This window comes from Musa acuminata, chromosome BXJ2-9 (genome assembly GCF_036884655.1).
Source record: "Musa acuminata AAA Group cultivar baxijiao chromosome BXJ2-9, Cavendish_Baxijiao_AAA, whole genome shotgun sequence".
Classification (NCBI taxonomy): Eukaryota; Viridiplantae; Streptophyta; class Magnoliopsida; order Zingiberales; family Musaceae; genus Musa; species Musa acuminata.
The window spans coordinates 20167716-20187275 of record NC_088346.1 but is presented as its reverse complement, the minus strand read 5'-3'; the positions used below and the strand labels follow the sequence as shown (position 1 = coordinate 20187275).

General features: G+C 39.6%; 1 protein-coding gene across 1 annotated transcript; it reads left to right on the top strand.

Moving 5' to 3' along the window:
- Window positions 1-7313: 7313 nt before the first annotated feature.
- Window positions 7314-16434, top strand: LOC135623294 (uncharacterized). The gene is made up of 7 exons (XM_065126088.1): window positions 7314-7517; window positions 7636-7753; window positions 7879-7922; window positions 13542-13652; window positions 14385-14477; window positions 14627-14745; window positions 16117-16434. The coding sequence occupies exons 1-7, from the start codon at window positions 7426-7428 to the stop codon at window positions 16239-16241; spliced, it is 702 nt and encodes a 233-aa protein (XP_064982160.1). The 5' UTR covers window positions 7314-7425; the 3' UTR covers window positions 16242-16434.
- Window positions 16435-19560: the final 3126 nt, after the last annotated feature.

Below are 19560 nucleotides of genomic sequence, written 5' to 3'. Positions count from 1 at the left end.
TTTGTCATCAACAAAAAAGCATGATAGCATTATCAAGCATATAAAGGAAGTTATGACATATATCTCTTTATTGTTTTTGCTTGACGGAGGAAAGTCATTTTCTCAAGAGTTTTCATAAGTGTGTACGGGAACATCCCATTTTTAGCATACAACCCGAAAAATGAACTTCTTACATGCATTTGGTTAAAAATATTTGTCAGATAATTTGCAACATGTTATTTGATCAAGCGTTGTCATGGCATGTAATAGTATCCGAAAAATAATTTTGATGTAGTAACACAATTATTTCAAGTGCAGCATTATATCATATTGCATAGCAGGATTTTTATTTTAGCAAGTGTAGCATTGCATCACATGGTAAGATATCAGCTAGTCGGATGCAAATTTTTGTTTGATACATGGCATGATAGCAATCATATTAGCAATAGCAACCATATCAATGTCATACTGCTGACTTATCAACTTACATTGGTATGTTGCTTCATATTTTCAAGGCATAGGCTTTTAAACCTTTTTAGTTTCAGTAAAAAAGACGAGATAAACAACAAGAGATGTTTGCAAATATGCTTACATAGATAAAGATAACCATATCAGGGTAACATATGTACAGCATATCAGGTAACCATAAAGACAAAGTCCTTCATGAATAACATAAGGAGTTTACAACATGTCATATCAAAAACATCAGATGTTTATACAAGCTTATTCATGAGGTGGAAGATTAAAGTGCCTAAATAAAGAGTCAAATTGTCGATGGATTTGTTGTAGCTCGGTTAGGATTTGATCTTGTCGAAGTTCAAGCCGTTCTTGTCGTTGCTCAAATCGGTCCATCCGAATCCCGATATCTTCGATGGATGATGTGTGAGTTTGCTCAACCGAATGTGTTTCCTCAAAGGGACAGATCGGAGGAGAGTGGGTACTCCTAAAGATTGGGGTTTCCGGCTCTGGTTCAGGTTCAAGCTGAGGGGGATCAGTTCTTCTAGGCATTCTAACCCAGTTACCGTTTCTATAGTGACATCTCAGTCGGTGAAGTAGATTTTTGTTTATTATGCTGTATCTATCTGATTTCATTACTTCTTCTTCTAGTGGTATTTGAATGTCGTAAGCTTTCATTATTCTAGTAATAATTCCACCATATGGGAGCATCATATCTTTCGTAGATAATTCCAACATGTTTTGTTGGATCAGATAGCCAAGACAAATGTCACGTTCTTTCATAATTAGGTACATAATTCCTAATTCCAATTGACTCACTTCATCATGATGATATTGCTTAGGAAGAATTATACTAGTCATGATATGATGAAGTATCTTAGTGTTAAAAGGCATTAGATGTTCACAACTTTTAGGAATAGATTCTATGTTAGGATTGGCAAGGATTGTTCCTAAGGCGTCAACGTAAGATGTTCCAATAGTATTTTCATCCCATGATCCTTTAAAGTAAAGTCCTATGCTTTTCATGGGAATACCTATTATATCACAAATGAATCTATCAGTGATTGAAATGTGTTGTCCTAATAGATAGGTTGATATCCTTTCTTCATCATCTTTTTGCATGTTGTTATAAAACAATCTAACTAGTCTAGGATAAATGGGTTCGTTGATCTGCAAAATGGGAAGTAGATTAAGGTTTGCAAACCAATGGATAGTCTCTACATCTCTTAGTTCATTCAGATCTACATATTTTCCCTTATTGATGCTTCTTAGTTCGAAGGAGAGAAATTTTTCAGCATGGTTTTTGGAATCAAAAAGAGAGAGATCAAACTCTTCTACTACTCTCCTCTTTCCCTTGTCCCTTGAGGATCTTCTAGATCCCATTACTACTGCTGTTTTAAAGGGATGATGATTAGCTAAAGTAAATGAAGAACAAAACAGAATTTAAGAGCTTCTTAGAGAATACCTTTGTGAAATCTTCAAGAGAAGGAAGGATTCTTGATGTTTTGCTCCGAAATGGGAGGTATTTGGAAGGCTTAGAGGAGTGAAGTGGGAATGGAGGAGTCTTGGAAGAGTAGAGGAGGAAATGGGGGTGAGTTGGGGTCGGTTCCTTAGCCGGCCCTAGCGTGATTTTAAGGGGGCAGAGCTGCTGGCGGTTGCACCTCTGGCTGGAGCGGTGCAACCTCTGGCAACCCGTGAAGGCTGGAGGTGCAACCGCCAGCTGGAGAGGTGCCACCGCCTGCAGCAGGTGAGCATTTTAGGATGTTTTGATTTAGGGAGCTTTTGCCTTGAGGAGAGTTTCAGAGCAATTGATGTTTGTTACATGATTTCGTATGAATTTTCATTTAAGGAAGAAGCTCTTTGTAAGATAGATCTTTTAAGGTGCATACGAATGTTTGTTTGGTGTCCCTTTTATGACATGTTTAGTTTCTACAAGAATTAATTCGTAGATGAACAGGTTTTGAAGATCAGGGGTATGTGAATTTGGATATTATATGTTTCTAATTGTATCGTATTTGTGATTTCATAGCTTCCACTTGTTACTTAAGTGTTGCGAGTTCCTTTTTGATTCTTGGTTTATGATCATTGAGAGTTAAGGAGCAGAACATTATTTCTTGCTCCGGCCTTAGACTTTTAATGTTTTTATAGGAACGGATGATCTTTAGGAACCCATTTGCTTTTGGGTGCCTCATAAACAGATCTATTTTTTCTATCATGTTGCATAGAGTTTATCATGGTTCCTTTAGGAACCCAAATTAATTTGTTTGGACTTATTTTCTTGAATGGACAACAATGTGTCTTGTGTCCAGATTTGCAACAAAAGTTGCACTTGGTTTGGTGTTGAACGTGTAAGATGGGGCCTTTTACAAAGGTAGTTGGATTTTGGTGAGGACTCCTCACAAATCCAATCCCACTTCTTTTGGGACCATGACCCTTGTTTGTAAGGATCATGTTTAATGACTTGCTACCAACCTCGAATTTCTTCAAGGTGTCTTTAAGCAGCAAGTTTTCTTTTTGTATAGTTTCTAAATCATGACATTTGATACATGAGTTTAAACTATCATGATGTTCGACTTTTAACTTATCAAACTCACAAGTAAGATTATCATGTACCCTTTTTAGCAACTTGTATTTTCTATTTATAACTTTGCATTCATCAAATAAATCATGGAAGGCATTTAATAATTCATCGAAGGATAAATCAGCATCTAATAAATTCGTTACCTCCTCTTCGATGGCCATAAAGGCGTAATGAGCAACTTGCTCGGTGTTGGATTCTTCTTCCTCGGATGCGCTCGAATCATCCCATGTTGCTTGGAGCGCCTTCTTCTTTGTTGTTCTTTTCTTGACTTGGGGACAATCACTTTTGTAATGTCCCGGCTTTTTACATTCATAGCAGATCACTTGGTCCTTCTTAGGTTCAAGTTTATTTTTCACATCGTTTTTAAACTTGTTTCTTTTGAAGAATTTTTTAAACTTTCTTGTCAAAAGTGCCAAGTCATCATCACAGTCCTCATCACTTGAGTTTTCTCTCAAGTGGCATTCAGAAGTTTTAAGTGCCATATCCTTCCTGTTCTTTGGAAGGATGTCTTCTTGCTCTTCATGAGCTTTGCAAGTCATTTCGTAGGTCATTAATGACCCGATTAGTTCTTCAAGAGGAAAATTTTGCAGATCTTTTGCCTCTTGAATGGCGGTGACTTTAGGATCCCAACTCTTAGGAAGGGATCTTAGTATCTTATTAACAAGCTCAAAATCCGAAAAGCTCTTTCCGAGACCTTTTAAACTGTTGACGACATCCGTGAAACGGGTAAACATGTCGCCAATGGTTTCACTCGGTTTCATTCGAAAAAGTTCAAAAGAATGCAGCAACAGATTGATTTTTGACTCTTTCACTCTACTTGTGCCCTCGTGGGTCACTTCAAGTGTGTGCCAAATATCAAAAGCAGTTTCGCAAGTTGAAACACGATTAAACTCGTTTTTATCAAGTGCGCAAAATAAGGCATTCATAGCCTTTGCATTAAGAGCGAAAGCCTTCTTTTCCAAATCGTTCCAATCGATCATTGGAAGAGAAGATTTCGAAAATCCATTTTCAACAAGGTTCCATAGTTCAAAATCCATAGAAATAAGAAAGATCCTCATTCGGGTCTTCCAGTAAGTGTAGTCCGTTCCACTGAACATGGGTGGACGTGTAATCGAATGCCCCTCTTGGTTTCCGGCGTATGCCATCTCTCTTGGGTTTTAATCCTTTAGAGAGTTAACCGAGCTCTGATACCAATTGTTAGGATCGAGAGCACTAAGAGGGGGGGGGTGAATTAGTGCAGCGGATATCTTATAATAATTTAAAAACCAAAAGCTGCGTTCGTTCAAGAATTAATATGATGCAAAAGCAAATTCTCAGTTTGTATCTAAGTGCAGTTTGCGTCTAAGCGCAGATTGCGTTTAAGTGCAGTTTTGCGACTAAGCGCAGTTTTGCGTCTAAGTGCAGATTTACGTCTAAACGCAGATTTACGTCTAAACGCAGATTTACGTCTAAACGCAGTTTTACGTCTAAACGCAGTTTTACGTCTAAACGCAGTTTTACGTCTAAACGCAGTTTTACGTCTAAACGCAGATTTACGTCTAAACGCAGTTTTACGTCTAGACGCAGATTTACGTCTAAACTTTGAAACTCGTTTGTATATTTGCAGAAGGCAGTATGCAGTTGAAATCAAGACGTAAACGTAAATTGAAATCTGATGATTGAGCGATGAAAGCCGATTTACGTCTGAATGCAGTTTTACGTCTAAATGTTGAAACTCGTTCGTAAAATCGTAGAGGACAGATTGCAGTTATTAATAGGATTAAAATGTAAGCGTAAACTGCAAAGAAGCTCGTTCGTAAAAGCGCGGAAAACAGTTCTGCAGAATCAAACGTAAACGTAAACTGTAATGTATGAAAATACGAGTTTACGTCTGAATCCAAATTTGGAAGAACAGCACTTAGAACTTGTTCGTGAAAGCGCAGAGAGCAGTAGTGATGAGGGAGGTTTGCAGTAATGATAAAGTGCTCGAAATTAAACGCAAACCAGAGATTTAGAGTGGTTCGGTCAGCCTTGACCTACTCCACTTTTGGCTTCCTCCACCGATGAGGTTGCCGACGTCAACTAGCTGCCTTCCTTCAATGGGCGAAGGCCAAACTTCCCTCTTACAATTTCTCTCCTTTTGACAGGCTTAGGAGACAACCTTTACAGACCTTTCTCTCCTCACTTTACAATTGGAAACTTGAAGAACAGAAGGAGGAGACTTAAAGGATTTTACAACACTTTTGAGCTCTTTAGAATCACAGAAAAGATCACAATTTCGGTATATGTCTGTGTCTTTCCAGTGCTGAATGGGTGGGGTATTTATAGGCCCCAACCCAATTCAAAATTCGAGCTCAAAACGATCAAATCGATCAAATCCCAGAATTCTGGGATCAGGCGGTTGCACCTCTCGACTGGAGAGGTGGCACCGCCTGGCAGAGCTCGAAGACTGAGCTCTGCCGATTGCTTCTTCTCTGCCAGAGCTCGAAGACTGAGCTCGATGGTTGCATCACCTGGCAGAGCTCGAAGACTGAGCTTGGTGGTTGCATCACCTGGCAGAGCTCGAAATCTGAGCTCGGTGGTTGCATCACTTGGCAGAGCTCCAAACTGAGCTCAAGCTGATGCACCATTCTGCCATAGCTCGAAGACTGAGCTTGGTGAATGCATCACCTGGCAAAGCTCGAGACTGAGCTCAGGCTGATGCACCACTCTGCCAGAGCTCGAAGACTGAGCTCTGTGGTTGCATCGCCTGGCAGAGCTCGGAACTTGAGCTCTGGCGGTGCAACCTCTTGGCTGGAGCGGTTGCACCTCCCAGCCTTGCAACCCTGGCGGTTGCACCTCCTGGCTGGGGCGGTTGCACCTCTCAACCCCACAGCCCAGGCGGTTGCACCTCCTGGCTGGGGCGGTTGCACCTCTCAACCCCACAGCCCAGGCGGTTGCACCTCCTGGCTGGGGCGGTTGCACCTCCTGGTGCAATCAGGGTCCGAATGGTTCACTCCATTCGACCCACTTTGAATCTTTTCAGGGGCCCAATTGCCCCAAGATTAAGCTAATGGGATCACCTCCCATTTTCATGCTTAATCATCGTGCTAACTACGATTATCTCTAAGACAACTTCTGCAGCTTTGCTCCGATGCGTCAATCGCTTCTTCCGGCGAGTTTCCGGCCAACTTCCGTCGATCAACCGATAACCCTCGGTGATCCTTCTGCGGACATCCGGCATACTCCTGGACTTTGCGACGATCCACTTGGCGAGTTCCGACGAGCTTCGCTTGGCAAGCTTCTGGACTTCTCGGATCTGTTCTCTCTGAACCTCCGACGACCGTCCGAACTTCCGTCGAACTCTCGAACTCCCAACGTGATCATGATCTTGACTCCGGCGCAACTCCTGCTGCTTGTCTTACTCTCATCGTAGTTAATCCTGCACACTTATCTCAACACATAGATTAGATAACAAATGACAATTGACTTCATCATCAAAATCCGAGATTCAACAATATATATATATATATATATATATATATGAAAATTAGATAATGTATACGTTAAATTCAAATTTAGAGAGGTGAATGCGAATGTGATATATAGATAGATATATGATGTGGGAGAATATTTCATGTCAGTAGATGTCCATGCTATTTCAAAACTTAGATGGTTTAGTGTTCTTACTCTATCCTGTGAAGTAAGTGTTAATCTCCGTAATTTATATCCATTTCGAATCAGTCGATACTGGTTCAAATGCGTGAAAAGGAGAACGTAAGGAGATGAAGTGTAGGACGAATATGGATTCAAATGGATGCCAATGAATTAAAAAAGAAAAACACAAGAAACAAATTTGATTCTATCAATCATTTTTCTTAGATAGAAAAGATTAAAATAAATATTAAAAACATAACAAGCATGAGAATAACAATTGTTAAACATAACAATCAACTGGACAATAACTTTTGACCATTATAGATACATTAATACACTTGGTTATCAGGTTTTGTTCAAGTAAACTTTAGAATGCTAGTCGAATCGTTCGGCTTTAACTTTGTTTTACAAATTAGTTAGAATCAAACTCAAAAACCTTTTAAGATTCGTAGGCAATTGTTGTACAGCATTTTCTTGCCATGGATTTGACATTGTCGGATTAATGAGATAAACCATACAATATGTAATGAGATAACTCGTAAGATAGAACATTCTGAACACGAAGCCAGTTTTGACATGCAACCTAATCTGCAAGTGCTACGTTTTCGAACTTTCAAGTCATGCCACACTCCGGATCCGATCCGTTAAAGCCGACATGCCAAGGTGAGGCGCTGCATCCGCTAATAAGCACATCAGCTCGATCCAAAAGAGGAGTTGTCGAGACCTCTCAATTGAGCACCAACCGGTGGAGCATTTCTTCGAGCACGGGATCGGCGGGGTTTGTATCCACGAAGATGTTGGAAAGCTTCTTCTCGGCCAGGCCAAGGCAAGGCGGGGCCCCCGAGGCCGTACCGCCCGTTACCCTCCTCTCCGGTCCTCCTTCCTGGTCTCCCTCTATTTCCTCACTTCCTCTCTACACCCTTTTCCTTCTTTAAGAACCTGACCCCATCTCTGGATTCTCGTTGCTCACATAAATATGCATTTCCTTTCATAAAAGGAATCAGTGGGAAGACGTCTCTTCTGTTTCAATTCGCTATCAACCGCGCATCGGAGACAAATGGCGATGTGGTTTTCATCTGTAACAAGAGGAGATTAGAGTACAAGCCACCCTTTCTTTCACAGGCATTCTCTCTCAGCCTGTCTTTCATTGTTTCCATTTGGATTCTGAAAACTAGGCCGTTTTGTATTCTGTTCATTATTTCTTTTCTTCTGATCTCTTGAGATTCACTTTCTTTCTTCTTTTTCAGGACATCGATCCAGCTGCTGAATTGCTTGAAAGGATACAAATGAAGTAAGATATTCTAATCCACAGATGTTTCCTCTTTTTATCGTGATTTCACATTTTTTTGTTCTTTTTGACTTAATAGAATGGGCATCTTAATCTAATGATAAATAGGTATATATACGTGCATGTAGCTACTGGAAAAAGTTATAAAATCTAGTCGAGCTTGTGCTGTGGTTGACCAACTTTGGGCAGTATGGATTCTTTTAGTTACTTACCTATTTCTATATGTAAATGTAACAAGATAATTGTAAACGTAAAATTTTTGTTTTGTGTTTTTTGGATTAGAACTTAATTATTCATTTGGAGGAATTATCTTACACATGAATGGGAAAATTGGTTAATGCACTGTGAGCTCAAAATTGGCTCGTCCTGGAATTTGGCAGCAGAAGATATGCCACATCTTATGGTAAATTGACTAACCTAGATGAGCAAGGCAATGTTGATTGTAGAACAAAGTTTGTTGGTTGACATTAAATGTTTGTATTGCATCTACAACGACTTTTTTAATTTGGAGGAGCATATGGTTGTGATATGGCCAAATTATGAGATATGAATCTCATGTCTTGTTACAGTACTCAGGTATCTGGTTAACTTTCACCTGAAGTTTATGAATACTGGAAAGTTGGTTACTGTGAATTTTACTTTAGATATTAATTTAGACATGTACTTGCGAACACAATCTTGATCTCGTTAACTTTGGCAACATAAAAAGGGGGAAGAAGAAAGAAAAAAGGATAGAGCATTCTTGACTTCTTCCATGGTGTTGTAAATAAGACAAAATTCTTCAATGACACAATTTGTACAGCATTAATTTGGAAGGATACATGGGAATTTCACTTTAATAGAAATGAATTATAGAGCCGAACAGCTGATAAAAAAATTTTAAGACAAATTATAATGAAAAGGATGTAGTAAGATTTGGATCAGGAAGGTTTCATATTTCTTGAACCATTTCCATCTCCACTGTAAATGCAATGGTTTTGCAATCAAAATAAGCTGACATGTGAAGAAGATTCTAGTATAGATAACTATCCAACTGAAGATTCACTAAGAAGATACAATGGAGTTATGGAGACATATACAAGAATAATAACTAAAAAAACTATGACACCTATGCTTTAATGCTGAGAGAATGTGACATATTGGAATTTGAGCAAATAAGAGGCCTGGAACAGTAAAAAAGGTTTACCTGAATTCTCTTTAATTGTGTCGGAACATCACGTTGAGTCCACTCATATCTTTTTGGAACTTCGTCATCACATTAATAGCTTCTCGCATCCAGTAGTGGAAAACTTAAACATCATTATTTATTGTTAAAAGTAGCCATCGGTTTCACCTGGCAAGGAATTTAATTTCACCCGGACCAGTCCATATACTGACCAGTGTTTACCAGTTCAAGTGTGAACCGAGATGTAGATGCCCCATTTCAGACGGTTTATTATTATTTTAAATAGTACGTCTGGCTGTTTTAATAGAGAACTGGATTGATAGTTTTTGCCCTGTAATGCTTTCAATTCCTCAGAAGACATCTTCCCTCCACATCAAAGCCTGACCGTCGATGCCTACCTACTGCTGCCCATCCACCTATCACTCATAGCCCAGCACACTCTATGCTCTAGTACCTCTCCTCTTCCTCCACCACCTTTTTTTCCTTCTCCTACTTCAATGCGTGCTCTCCTCCTCCTCCTCCTCTTTCCTTCCTTCTTCCTTCTTTGACCTCCCCTTGAAGTTAAACGGTACCACGGTATACGACAGCATACTATGTGGCAGTATGTCGGCATGGGTCAGACCCACTCTAGTTCAGCCATTGACCAGTACATGTTGTTGAATCTCGGATTTTGATGATGAAGTCAATTGTCATTTGTTATCTAATCTATGTGTTGAGATAAGTGTGCAGGATTAACTACGATGAGAGTAAGACAAGCAGCAGGAGTTGCGCCGGAGTCAAGATCATGATCACGTTGGGAGTTCGAGAGTTCGACGGAAGTTCGGACGGTCGTCGGAGGTTCAGAGAGAACAGATCCGAGAAGTCCAGAAGCTTGCCAAGCGAAGCTCGTCGGAACTCGCCAAGTGGATCGTCGCAAAGTCCAGGAGTATGCCGGATGTCCGCAGAAGGATCACCGAGGGTTATCGGTTGATCGACGGAAGTTGGCCGGAAACTCGCCGGAAGAAGCGATTGACGCATCGGAGCAAAGCTGCAGAAGTTGTCTTAGAGTTAATCGTAGTTAGCATGATGATTAAGCATGAAAATGGGAGGTGATCCCATTAGCTTAATCTTGGGGCAATTGGGCCCCTGAAAAGATTCAAAGTGGGCCGAATGGAGTGAACCATTCGGACCCTGATTGCACCAGGAGGTGCAACCGCCCCAGCCAGGAGGTGCAACCGCCTGGGCTGTGGGGTTGGGAGGTGCAACCGCCCCAGCCAGGAGGTGCAACCGCCTGGGCTGTGGGGCTGGGAGGTGCAACCGCCCCAGCCAGGAGGTGCAACCGCCAGGGTTGCGAGGCTGGGAGGTGCAACCGCCCCAGCCAAGAGGTTGCACCGCCAGAGCTCAAGTTCCGAGCTCTGCCAGGCGATGCAACCACAGAGCTCAGTCTTCGAGCTCTGGCAGAGTGGTGCATCAGCCTGAGCTCAGTCTCGAGCTTTGCCAGGTGATGCATTCACCAAGCTCAGTCTTCGAGCTCTGGCAGAATGGTGCATCAGCTTGAGCTCAGTTTGGAGCTCTGCCAAGTGATGCAACCACCGAGCTCAGATTTCGAGCTCTGCCAGGTGATGCAACCACCAAGCTCAGTCTTCGAGCTCTGCCAGGTGATGCAACCATCGAGCTCAGTCTTCGAGCTCTGGCAGAGAAGAGCAATCGGCAGAGCTCAGTCTTCGAGCTCTGCCAGGCGGTGCCACCTCTCCAGTCGAGAGGTGCAACCGCCTGATCCCAGAATTCTGGGATTTGATCGATTTGATCGTTTTGAGCTCGAATTTTGAATTGGGTTGGGGCCTATAAATACCCCACCCATTCAGCACTGAAAAGATACAGACCTATACCGAAATCTTGATCTTTTCTGTGATTCTAAAGAGCTCAAAAGTGTTGTAAAGCCTTTAAGTCTCCTCCTTCTGTTCTTCAAGTTTTCAATTGTAAAGTGAGGAGAGAAAGGTCTGTAAAGGTTGTCTCCTAAGCCTGTCAAAAGGAGAGAAACTGTAAGAGGGAAGTTTGGCCTTCGCCCATTGAAGGAAGGCACCTAGTTGACGTCGGCAACCTCATCGGTGGAGGAAGCCAAAAGTGGAGTAGGTCAAGGCTGACCGAACCACTCTAAATCTCTGGTTTGCGTTTAATTTCGAGCACTTTATCATTACTGCAAACCTCCCTCATCACTACTGCTCTCTGCGCTTTCACGAACAAGTTCTAAGAGCTGTTCTTCCAAATCTGCATTCAGACGTAACTTCGTATTTTCATACATTACTGTTTACGTTTACGTTTGATTCTGCAGAACTGTTTTCCGCACTTTTACGAACGAGCTTCCTTGCAGTTTACGCTTACATTTTAATCCTATTAATAACTGCAATCTGTCCTCTACGATTTTACGAACGAGTTTCAACATTTAGACGTAAAACTGCATTCAGACGTAAATCGGATTTCCTCGCTCAATCATCAGATTTCAGTTTACATTTACGTCTTGATTTCAACTGCATACTGTCTTCTGCAAGTATACAAACGAGTTTCAAAGTTTAGACGTAAATCTGCGTCTAGACGTAAAACTGCGTTTAGACGTAAATCTGCGTTTAGACGTAAATCTGCGTTTAGACGTAAAACTGCGTTTAGACGTAAATCTGCGTTTAGACGTAAATCTGCATTTAGACGTAAAACTGCGTTTAGACGTAAAACTGCGTTTAGACGTAAATCTGCGTTTAGACGTAAAACTGCGTTTAGACGTAAATCTGCGTTTAGACGTAAATCTGCATTTAGACGTAAATCTGAGTTTAGACGCAAAACTGCGCTTAGACGCAAAACTGCGCTTAGACGCAAAACTGCGCTTAAACGCAATCTGCACTTAGACGCAAACTGCACTTAGATACAAACTGAGAATTTGCTTTTGCATCATAATAGTTTTTGAACGAACGCAGCTTTTGGTTTTTAAATTATTATAAGATTTCCGCTGCACTAATTCACCCCCCCCCCTCTTAGTGCTCTTGATCCTAACACATGTCCGGTTACCAAAATTTCGTTCCTTGTCACACAATTTTGTCAAAAATACTAGGCACTATAAGGCACTGAGGCTTCTTATTGTCGAAGGTGATAGGTGCTTAGCTACTTAGGTGCCTACCCAAGTGAATCAAGGCACTTATTTTAATAAAATTATGAAAATATAACAGTATAGACTATAGATAGTAATTAAAATAAAAAACATCAATCAAAATACAAGTTTTATATCATAACATATGCAAGATGATTACCATTAAGGCACCAAATTACACAAGTTTAACTGTCTATATAGCATTCAATCAACAAAATGATAATTTAATTATTCATATCTAAATAACAAAACAAAAGAAATGAAACCATATATCAATCCAAGAGCTTTAATGATCATCAAGATCCACCAGATCATCATCAACATCATTTGTGATCTTGGCTCATCTACTTACATCCTTCAGTCTCTTCTATTTCGTCAAATCAACTTTCTCCTCTTTAGCATTTCTTGACAATATCGGTGTTACCTTACTTTGATTCTAAACCCTGAAAAATAACATCCCCAGCTGAAGTTTCTCTTGTTCGGGGAAGAGATGCGACCTCCCAATAGCAGGATAAAAGATAATTATTTTTTTCTGCTGAAAAGATAGAAAAAAACTATGCAAAGGATGTCAAGGAGACTTGCAAGGCCTTTATTTAATTTCTAATTATAGGCTATTATAAAGAAAAAAAATAGACTATTCTTTCAATATGTTGCTGTTCTTCATTGTTTCTTTGTGGTTGAATTGTGTTTGACCCTTTATTTTGGGCAGTTGCACATCACGGGAAAGTGGAGGAAGCATTAGCCTCTTTAGGAGGGTACAAACATGAAAAAAACTATGCAAAGGATGTCAAGGAGACTTGCAAGGCCTTTATTTAATTTCTAATTATAGGCTATTATAAAGAAAAAAAATAGACTATTCTTTCAATATGTTGCTGTTCTTCATTGTTTCTTTGTGGTTGAATTGTGTTTGACCCTTTATTTTGGGCAGTTGCACATCACGGGAAAGTGGAGGAAGCATTAGCCTCTTTAGGAGGGTACAAACATGAATTTTTAATCCATTTGCTCTTCATGAAGGGTTACTAACCTTTCTTGATGTGGACTAAGAGATGTGACTTGTGATCCTCATAAAGATAGGAATCGTCGTACCCTTTTGCCATCTTCGACCCCAGTGGAACCTCATGACTCATCTGGACTGAGAAACAGGGAGGTCCATGTGGAGGCAGCTCTTGGTCTGCGACTGGCCCACTTACCTGCATTGTAACGAGACATTTGTAGGAGACATGCTTCAGATGGCATGGAAAACTTTTTCAAATTTGGCTTGTTAGTCAATAGAAAGAACCTACATTAACATAATCTTGAAAGGAAAGTAACAGATTAAGTTTAAACTTCCATCTGCTTGTAGGTACATTGAAGACTATGAGGGAATCACAAAGTATTTTGCAGCATTTCATCTGTACAAGAGCTTTCCTACTGCAATAATCATTGATGATTTTGGAGATCTGTTTATTGATAGGTAGTTTTTCTTTTTACTTGGTTTTGTTTCTGCATTCAATTGTCAAAGAAACTAATCGCTGTTGCTGTTGTGCATAGTACGTATATGTTACTGGTTATCTTCTAATATATAAGTCAGATAACTTGTTCATGCAAAATCAGGTGGCTTTCTTCTTTGGATCAATGGGCCAATTCATGTGTATGCTTCTAGTTAAGACTTATTGAGCTATAACCTGTGACTAAATGGATTATATCATGAATACAAATAGTGATATATATTATTTTTCACTTTGTATTGTATCTGCATTAAATTGTGAAAGAAACCCACCAATGCTGCAGTCGAGTGTAGTACCAGTTACCTTCTAATATAAGTCAGATACCTTGTTCATGCAAAATCAGGTGGATTTCTTCTTTGGATCAACCGACCAATTCATGTGTATGCTTCTAATTAGGACTTATGAGCTATGAACTGTGAATAAATGGATTATACCATGAATTTAAATAGTGCAACTAAATAAATAACGAGGGGTTTAAATAGACTTGCCTTCTATTTCACAGCAGCAATTTGTGATCACAATGAAGTTCCTAAAATATTTATCCATTTTCTTCCTTTACCTATGTTATACAGTCATAGTTTAGTAAACAGATTTTCTTTATATAATTGTAATGCCTTGTTTCTGTGTATTTTCATTCATTGCTTATTATTTTTCTCCTTTTAATGCACCAACATGTAGTATGTTTATTGAATTTTCAGGAGTTGTCAACATAAATATGGCAATGCAAGGGGTAGAGATCTTGCCATGGCTCGAACTATGGCCTTGTGCCAAGATGCTATAGCTTATGCGAAGTAAGAAATGCTTCAAGCACAAATTTTTATTTGATAATTCAGGCAAAGTTCTAGATTTCATTTGATGAGAAAACCTTATAGCATTTTTATTTTCTGGTATTGTGCAAGTTCAAATATTTACAATAGCATCTTATTTGTTTTCTATCTAGCCAAAAACAGCAAGCCCAAAGATTGTGCAACCTTTTACTTGCTGATACACACCAAGGAGACAGCCCAAGATTGTTATTCATTTATAAGAGATGGGTTCAGTGCATCTTGACAATTCAGGGTATTTTTCTATGGAACATTGGTCATAATTGAAAAACTCTTTTGAATAAGAAATGTGGGTTTCTTATCGTGCTTAGATGAGATATATTATTCTTTTTTTTGTTACTGATTGTTTATTCTTAATAATGAGCAGTGCTGAAGAATCACTAATAATTAAACTGCATCATGTTGGTTTGTTGTATTGGGTGATATCTAAGGTTTTATCATGAATGCCAAGGTTAATGGTCTAGATGGTCCAGTTGGATGCCTAGGAAAAATTTCTGAAATATAATATTTAAATGCAATATTTTATTCAAGTAAATATATATAGTCCCACAAAACTATGTACGATAAAAGAATATGCAATTCAATTAAAGATTAGTCACTTTTTTGTACATGTTATGAAAAGGAGCAACATGAAAATAAGTTTTTATAAATTTATTTTGGAAATAATTAAACAAGAGAATTACATATAACATGAATTCATACTTCTCACTGAGTGCAAAAGATGAGTGACTTAAATTGCAAAAGTTGATTGAACAGCGTAAACATCATAATAGTTTAGCAAGAACTAATAATGTGCTACAATTTGACCATGTTTTGATGTAAGTGAATAGTTGAGGTGCGTGTACGCGGGACGCATATGATGTATGAACTTCATATAAATGGTTTAGTGTTTATTAAAGGTGTAATATATGATATGTGATCTTTTGTGGAGAAAGCAGTCACTTACCTAATTAAGCATTAGTTTCTTGCACAAGTGGCCGGTTGATTGCAACATAAGTGATCAGGTAACTGTTTTGCCTAAAAATGAGTAAACCACTAGGTGCCTAGGCACGATTGTCAAGCCTGTAAAAATTTCTCCATGCTTGAACTTTGTACACCATCTGACTTTTAACAAGAATCGTAAACTGAAGAAATTACATCTCTTTTCTGGTCTTTCATTTTTTACCCTTCTGTTCTTACAAAAGTTATCCCGTCAAAACTTTCCTCAGAAGCTTCTTTATCTGATTGGCTAACACAAATTTGTAACTTCAGCAATTTCAGACAAGGTGTAAAAAATAACATGACTTGAACTATTAGCTACTGTTTGTTGCATGTGATATTTTGTATTCTGTACAATATGTTTTAGTAATCAAATGTGGTCTTGGATTAATGAGTTAATAGTCTAGCTAGAAATCTTTTGCAAGTCCAGATGCAGTATTCTCTGTTGTTCACTGCTAGATGCCCATCCAACTAGGTTGAGCTGCAATTTTGGAAATTTCATGCAAAAGCCAATTTCAACCTATCACCTGACTGGTTTCATTAATTTACTAAATTCCAGGTTTAAGCAATTTAATCATGCAAGCATTTTAGTCTGATAGCACAATTATTTGTATCCTTTTTTTAACAGGTGATATATCTGGTTCTTTCATTTTGAAGTATAGCAGCATCTCAGGCAATCACCTGGCTAAAACGAGAACTGCCAAATACTCCATTGCACTTCAGTCTCTTTTACTGGAGGTTTTTGAAAGCTGATGTGATTTTGGCTGGTTTTATGATGAGATGTAATTAAATGAAAACCTGTTTTTATTTTAGTAAATCTGCAAATTTAGTTCATTGAAGGTAAACACGATGTTTTATCTTTCCTTAAGTATCATGCCCTGCAATGGTCAATATATTTCTGCATCTGGCTGAATTCTTAACACTTATGAAAAAATATATACAATCAGCTCTTGAGCCTCTGAGCTTAATTAATGCTGTGGTGGTCTGTCTTCTTATATGGGGGATGATCATTCTTGCTTGAACAACTTGCAATGATCGCAAGTGCCTTCTTTCCCTGCAATTATAATCTGTTTCAACTTCAAGGATGCCTTGAATGGATTTCATGGTCCTCGTGACAATGGAGTGCAATGACTGATGTTGATAAAGCCATTCAATTTCTCACACTTTTGGCAAAGTGTCTCCGAGTTCGGACGAAAGTTATGGAAGCATAGTTGTAGATTTGGGTAAGCAACTATTACTGCTATACTTTTCTTTTCGGTTTAAGATCTGTTTGCTTGCATGTGATTGATAATCTGTGTAAATAGAGATGCATTGTAAGTGATGACTCTGTATCTAAAGATGTTTTTCAGCCGTCTGGCTGTCTGCAATTAGATTTTTGCCAATAGGAGCCCGCAGTTGAAAACTGCCAGGTTCGATATGAGTGAAAAAAAAAAAAAAGATAATAGCGTCCATATCATTTCTTTTGTTAACGGATGGTGTCCTCACTATACATTTTTACAAGATGATTTTTTTATAATTATTAATTTTATATTTGTTTTTAAAATTTTTAAGACCGTTAAGTCAATGAATCGGCGTAGACCAATAAGTTTCTAACTCTATTCTCCACTTCTCACTTTGTGTTTCCTTTCACCTTCACCTCCACCTCTTTCTCCTCTCCCTCCCCCTCGCATACTCCACGTTCATTTTCTTCCATTTCATCTCCTCTTCCTTCTTCCCCTCCTCATCTATCCTATCTCTCACTATACCTTCATTTCTTTCTCCTCTCACTTCACCTCATCTGTATTCTCCTCCCAGTCCATTGCCTTCTTCCCCACCCCCTGAGCTTCATGTTCCTCCTAGTTCATCACCCACTCCTTCTATAGATCTTTTATTAGCTTTTATTGGATCTCATCCATGGGATCCAATAATTCAGGGGTATATTAGATTTCCAAAAAGATAGAGGTTTCAACGGATATCTCATATCCGAATCTCTACTCGTCGCAACACCTACTATATATGTGACCCTCTATGACCAATATCGAGCTGGCAGTGAGTTATATTTGTCAAAACTCCTTCTAGCTCAGTAAATTATTATCTCAATAATAATTCACTCGATTTATCGACTATAGACGTACTAGGCCAATACGTCGTAGTTCCTAAACGATACAGGAGAATCTAATCATTTGGATTTATCTATCCTCAGTTATCATATACCTATAGTCTCTCATCCATCTAATATCCCAAAGATCATATATCGGGCATGGTACTATCAGGCCCATACGGTTTCTCCTCGAGTCTCGCTCTAATTGGATTCTCTAGGAGAACTCTTTCTCTCTCAATCCAAAGAACCTTCGCCAATGATTTATTTAAGAAAAAACACACAAGATATTCCTCTCATGATATAGAGAGCGAATTATTGTCTATCGATAATCAATAGCCCTAATAAGATTGGCTACCACTACCAATAACTGATTGTACTATATATAAAACTTCCAAAACTATAAATCCAATATCAAAGATTAAAGTACTCATATAGGATATCATTAGTGTCTCAAGTCTAAGGACCAGATACACTACTAGGACTACAGAATCACTGTCTAATAATAAGGCATCATTAACCATCTAGTATTCCCTGAGCGAATATTCTCCAATGAGCACATGCACTATATCCTTAATGTCCCCACACGAGCAGCTATAAGACCAGTTGTCTCCATCACATTAATGAGTATATAGCACACCAGTCTATTTGGTTATCTCGATGTTCCACTTGAGTAACCTATGACTAGGATTATTTACAGTCTGTGTTTAAAAGTGAATTGATCTCATTATCCTAATCTCATCACGATCTGATTCCTTTTGCATTAATCCATAAACATCACTATATATATATATATATATATATATATATATATATATATATATATATATATATATATATATATATATATTTTGTTGAATCTTATATTTTGATGATGAAACTACTTGATATATGTTTATGATTTAATCTGCATTTTGAGTGACGCAGGATGCTTCGATCAGGATGAGACAATTAAAGCAGCAACATCATGTTGTGCCGGAGGAACATGTCAGAAGATTGGACGTCGGGCTGGTGGATCGGTCGATGTATCGATAGAAGGCTTCGGGTCGTGGACTCGGGCATCGAGCCAAGAAGAGCGGGTATTGTGCCAAGGATATCGGAGTTGCGGAGTCAACTGGCAGATTGGGCAATAGGCTGCAGGAAAGGACGATGCGCCGAAGAATCGGACGAAGCGTCGAGGGACCAATGACATGCCAGACAACTTGGTTAATTGCTTAGGATTAATTGTCTTGATCGAAGTTTTTGTTTTAAGTTTGCAGGATTAACTACGATGAAAGTAAGACATGCAGTAGGAGTTGGGCCGGAGTCATGACAATAATCACGTTGGGAGTTCAAGAGCTCGACGGAAGTTCGGACAGTCATCGGAGGTTCTGCGGGAACAAATCCGAGAAGTCCAGAAGCTTGCCAAAGGAGCTCGTCGGAACTTGCCAAGTGGATCGTTGCAAGTCCAGGAGTTTGTCGGAAGTCCGCAGGAGGATCACCGAGGGTTCGTCGGATGATCGACGGAAGTTCGCCGAAAACTCGCCGGAAGAAGCGATTGATGCACCGGAGCAAGCTGCAGAATATGTCTTAGGAAATAATCGTAGTTAGCACATTAATTAAGTTAGAAATGGGAGGTGATCCCATTAGCTTAATCTTGGGGCAATTGGGCCCCTAAAAGAATCAAATTGGGTCGAATGGATTAACCCATTCGGACCCTGATTGCTGTGGGAGGTGCAACCACCCAAGCCAGGAGGTAGCACCGCTCAGGCTATGTCTCCTAGCGAGACTGGGCGGTGCAACCGCCCCAGCCAAGAGGTGGCACCGCCCCGGGCTCAGTCTCCGAGCGAGACTGGGCGGTGCAACCTCTTCTGTCAAGAGGTAGCACCGCCAGAGCTCAAGTTTCGAGCTCTGCTAGGCGGTGCAACCTCCCTAGTCAGGCGGTGCAACCGCCTGAGCTCGGTCTTCGAGCTCTGGCAAAGAGGTGCAACCGCCCCTGACAGAGGTGGCACCGCC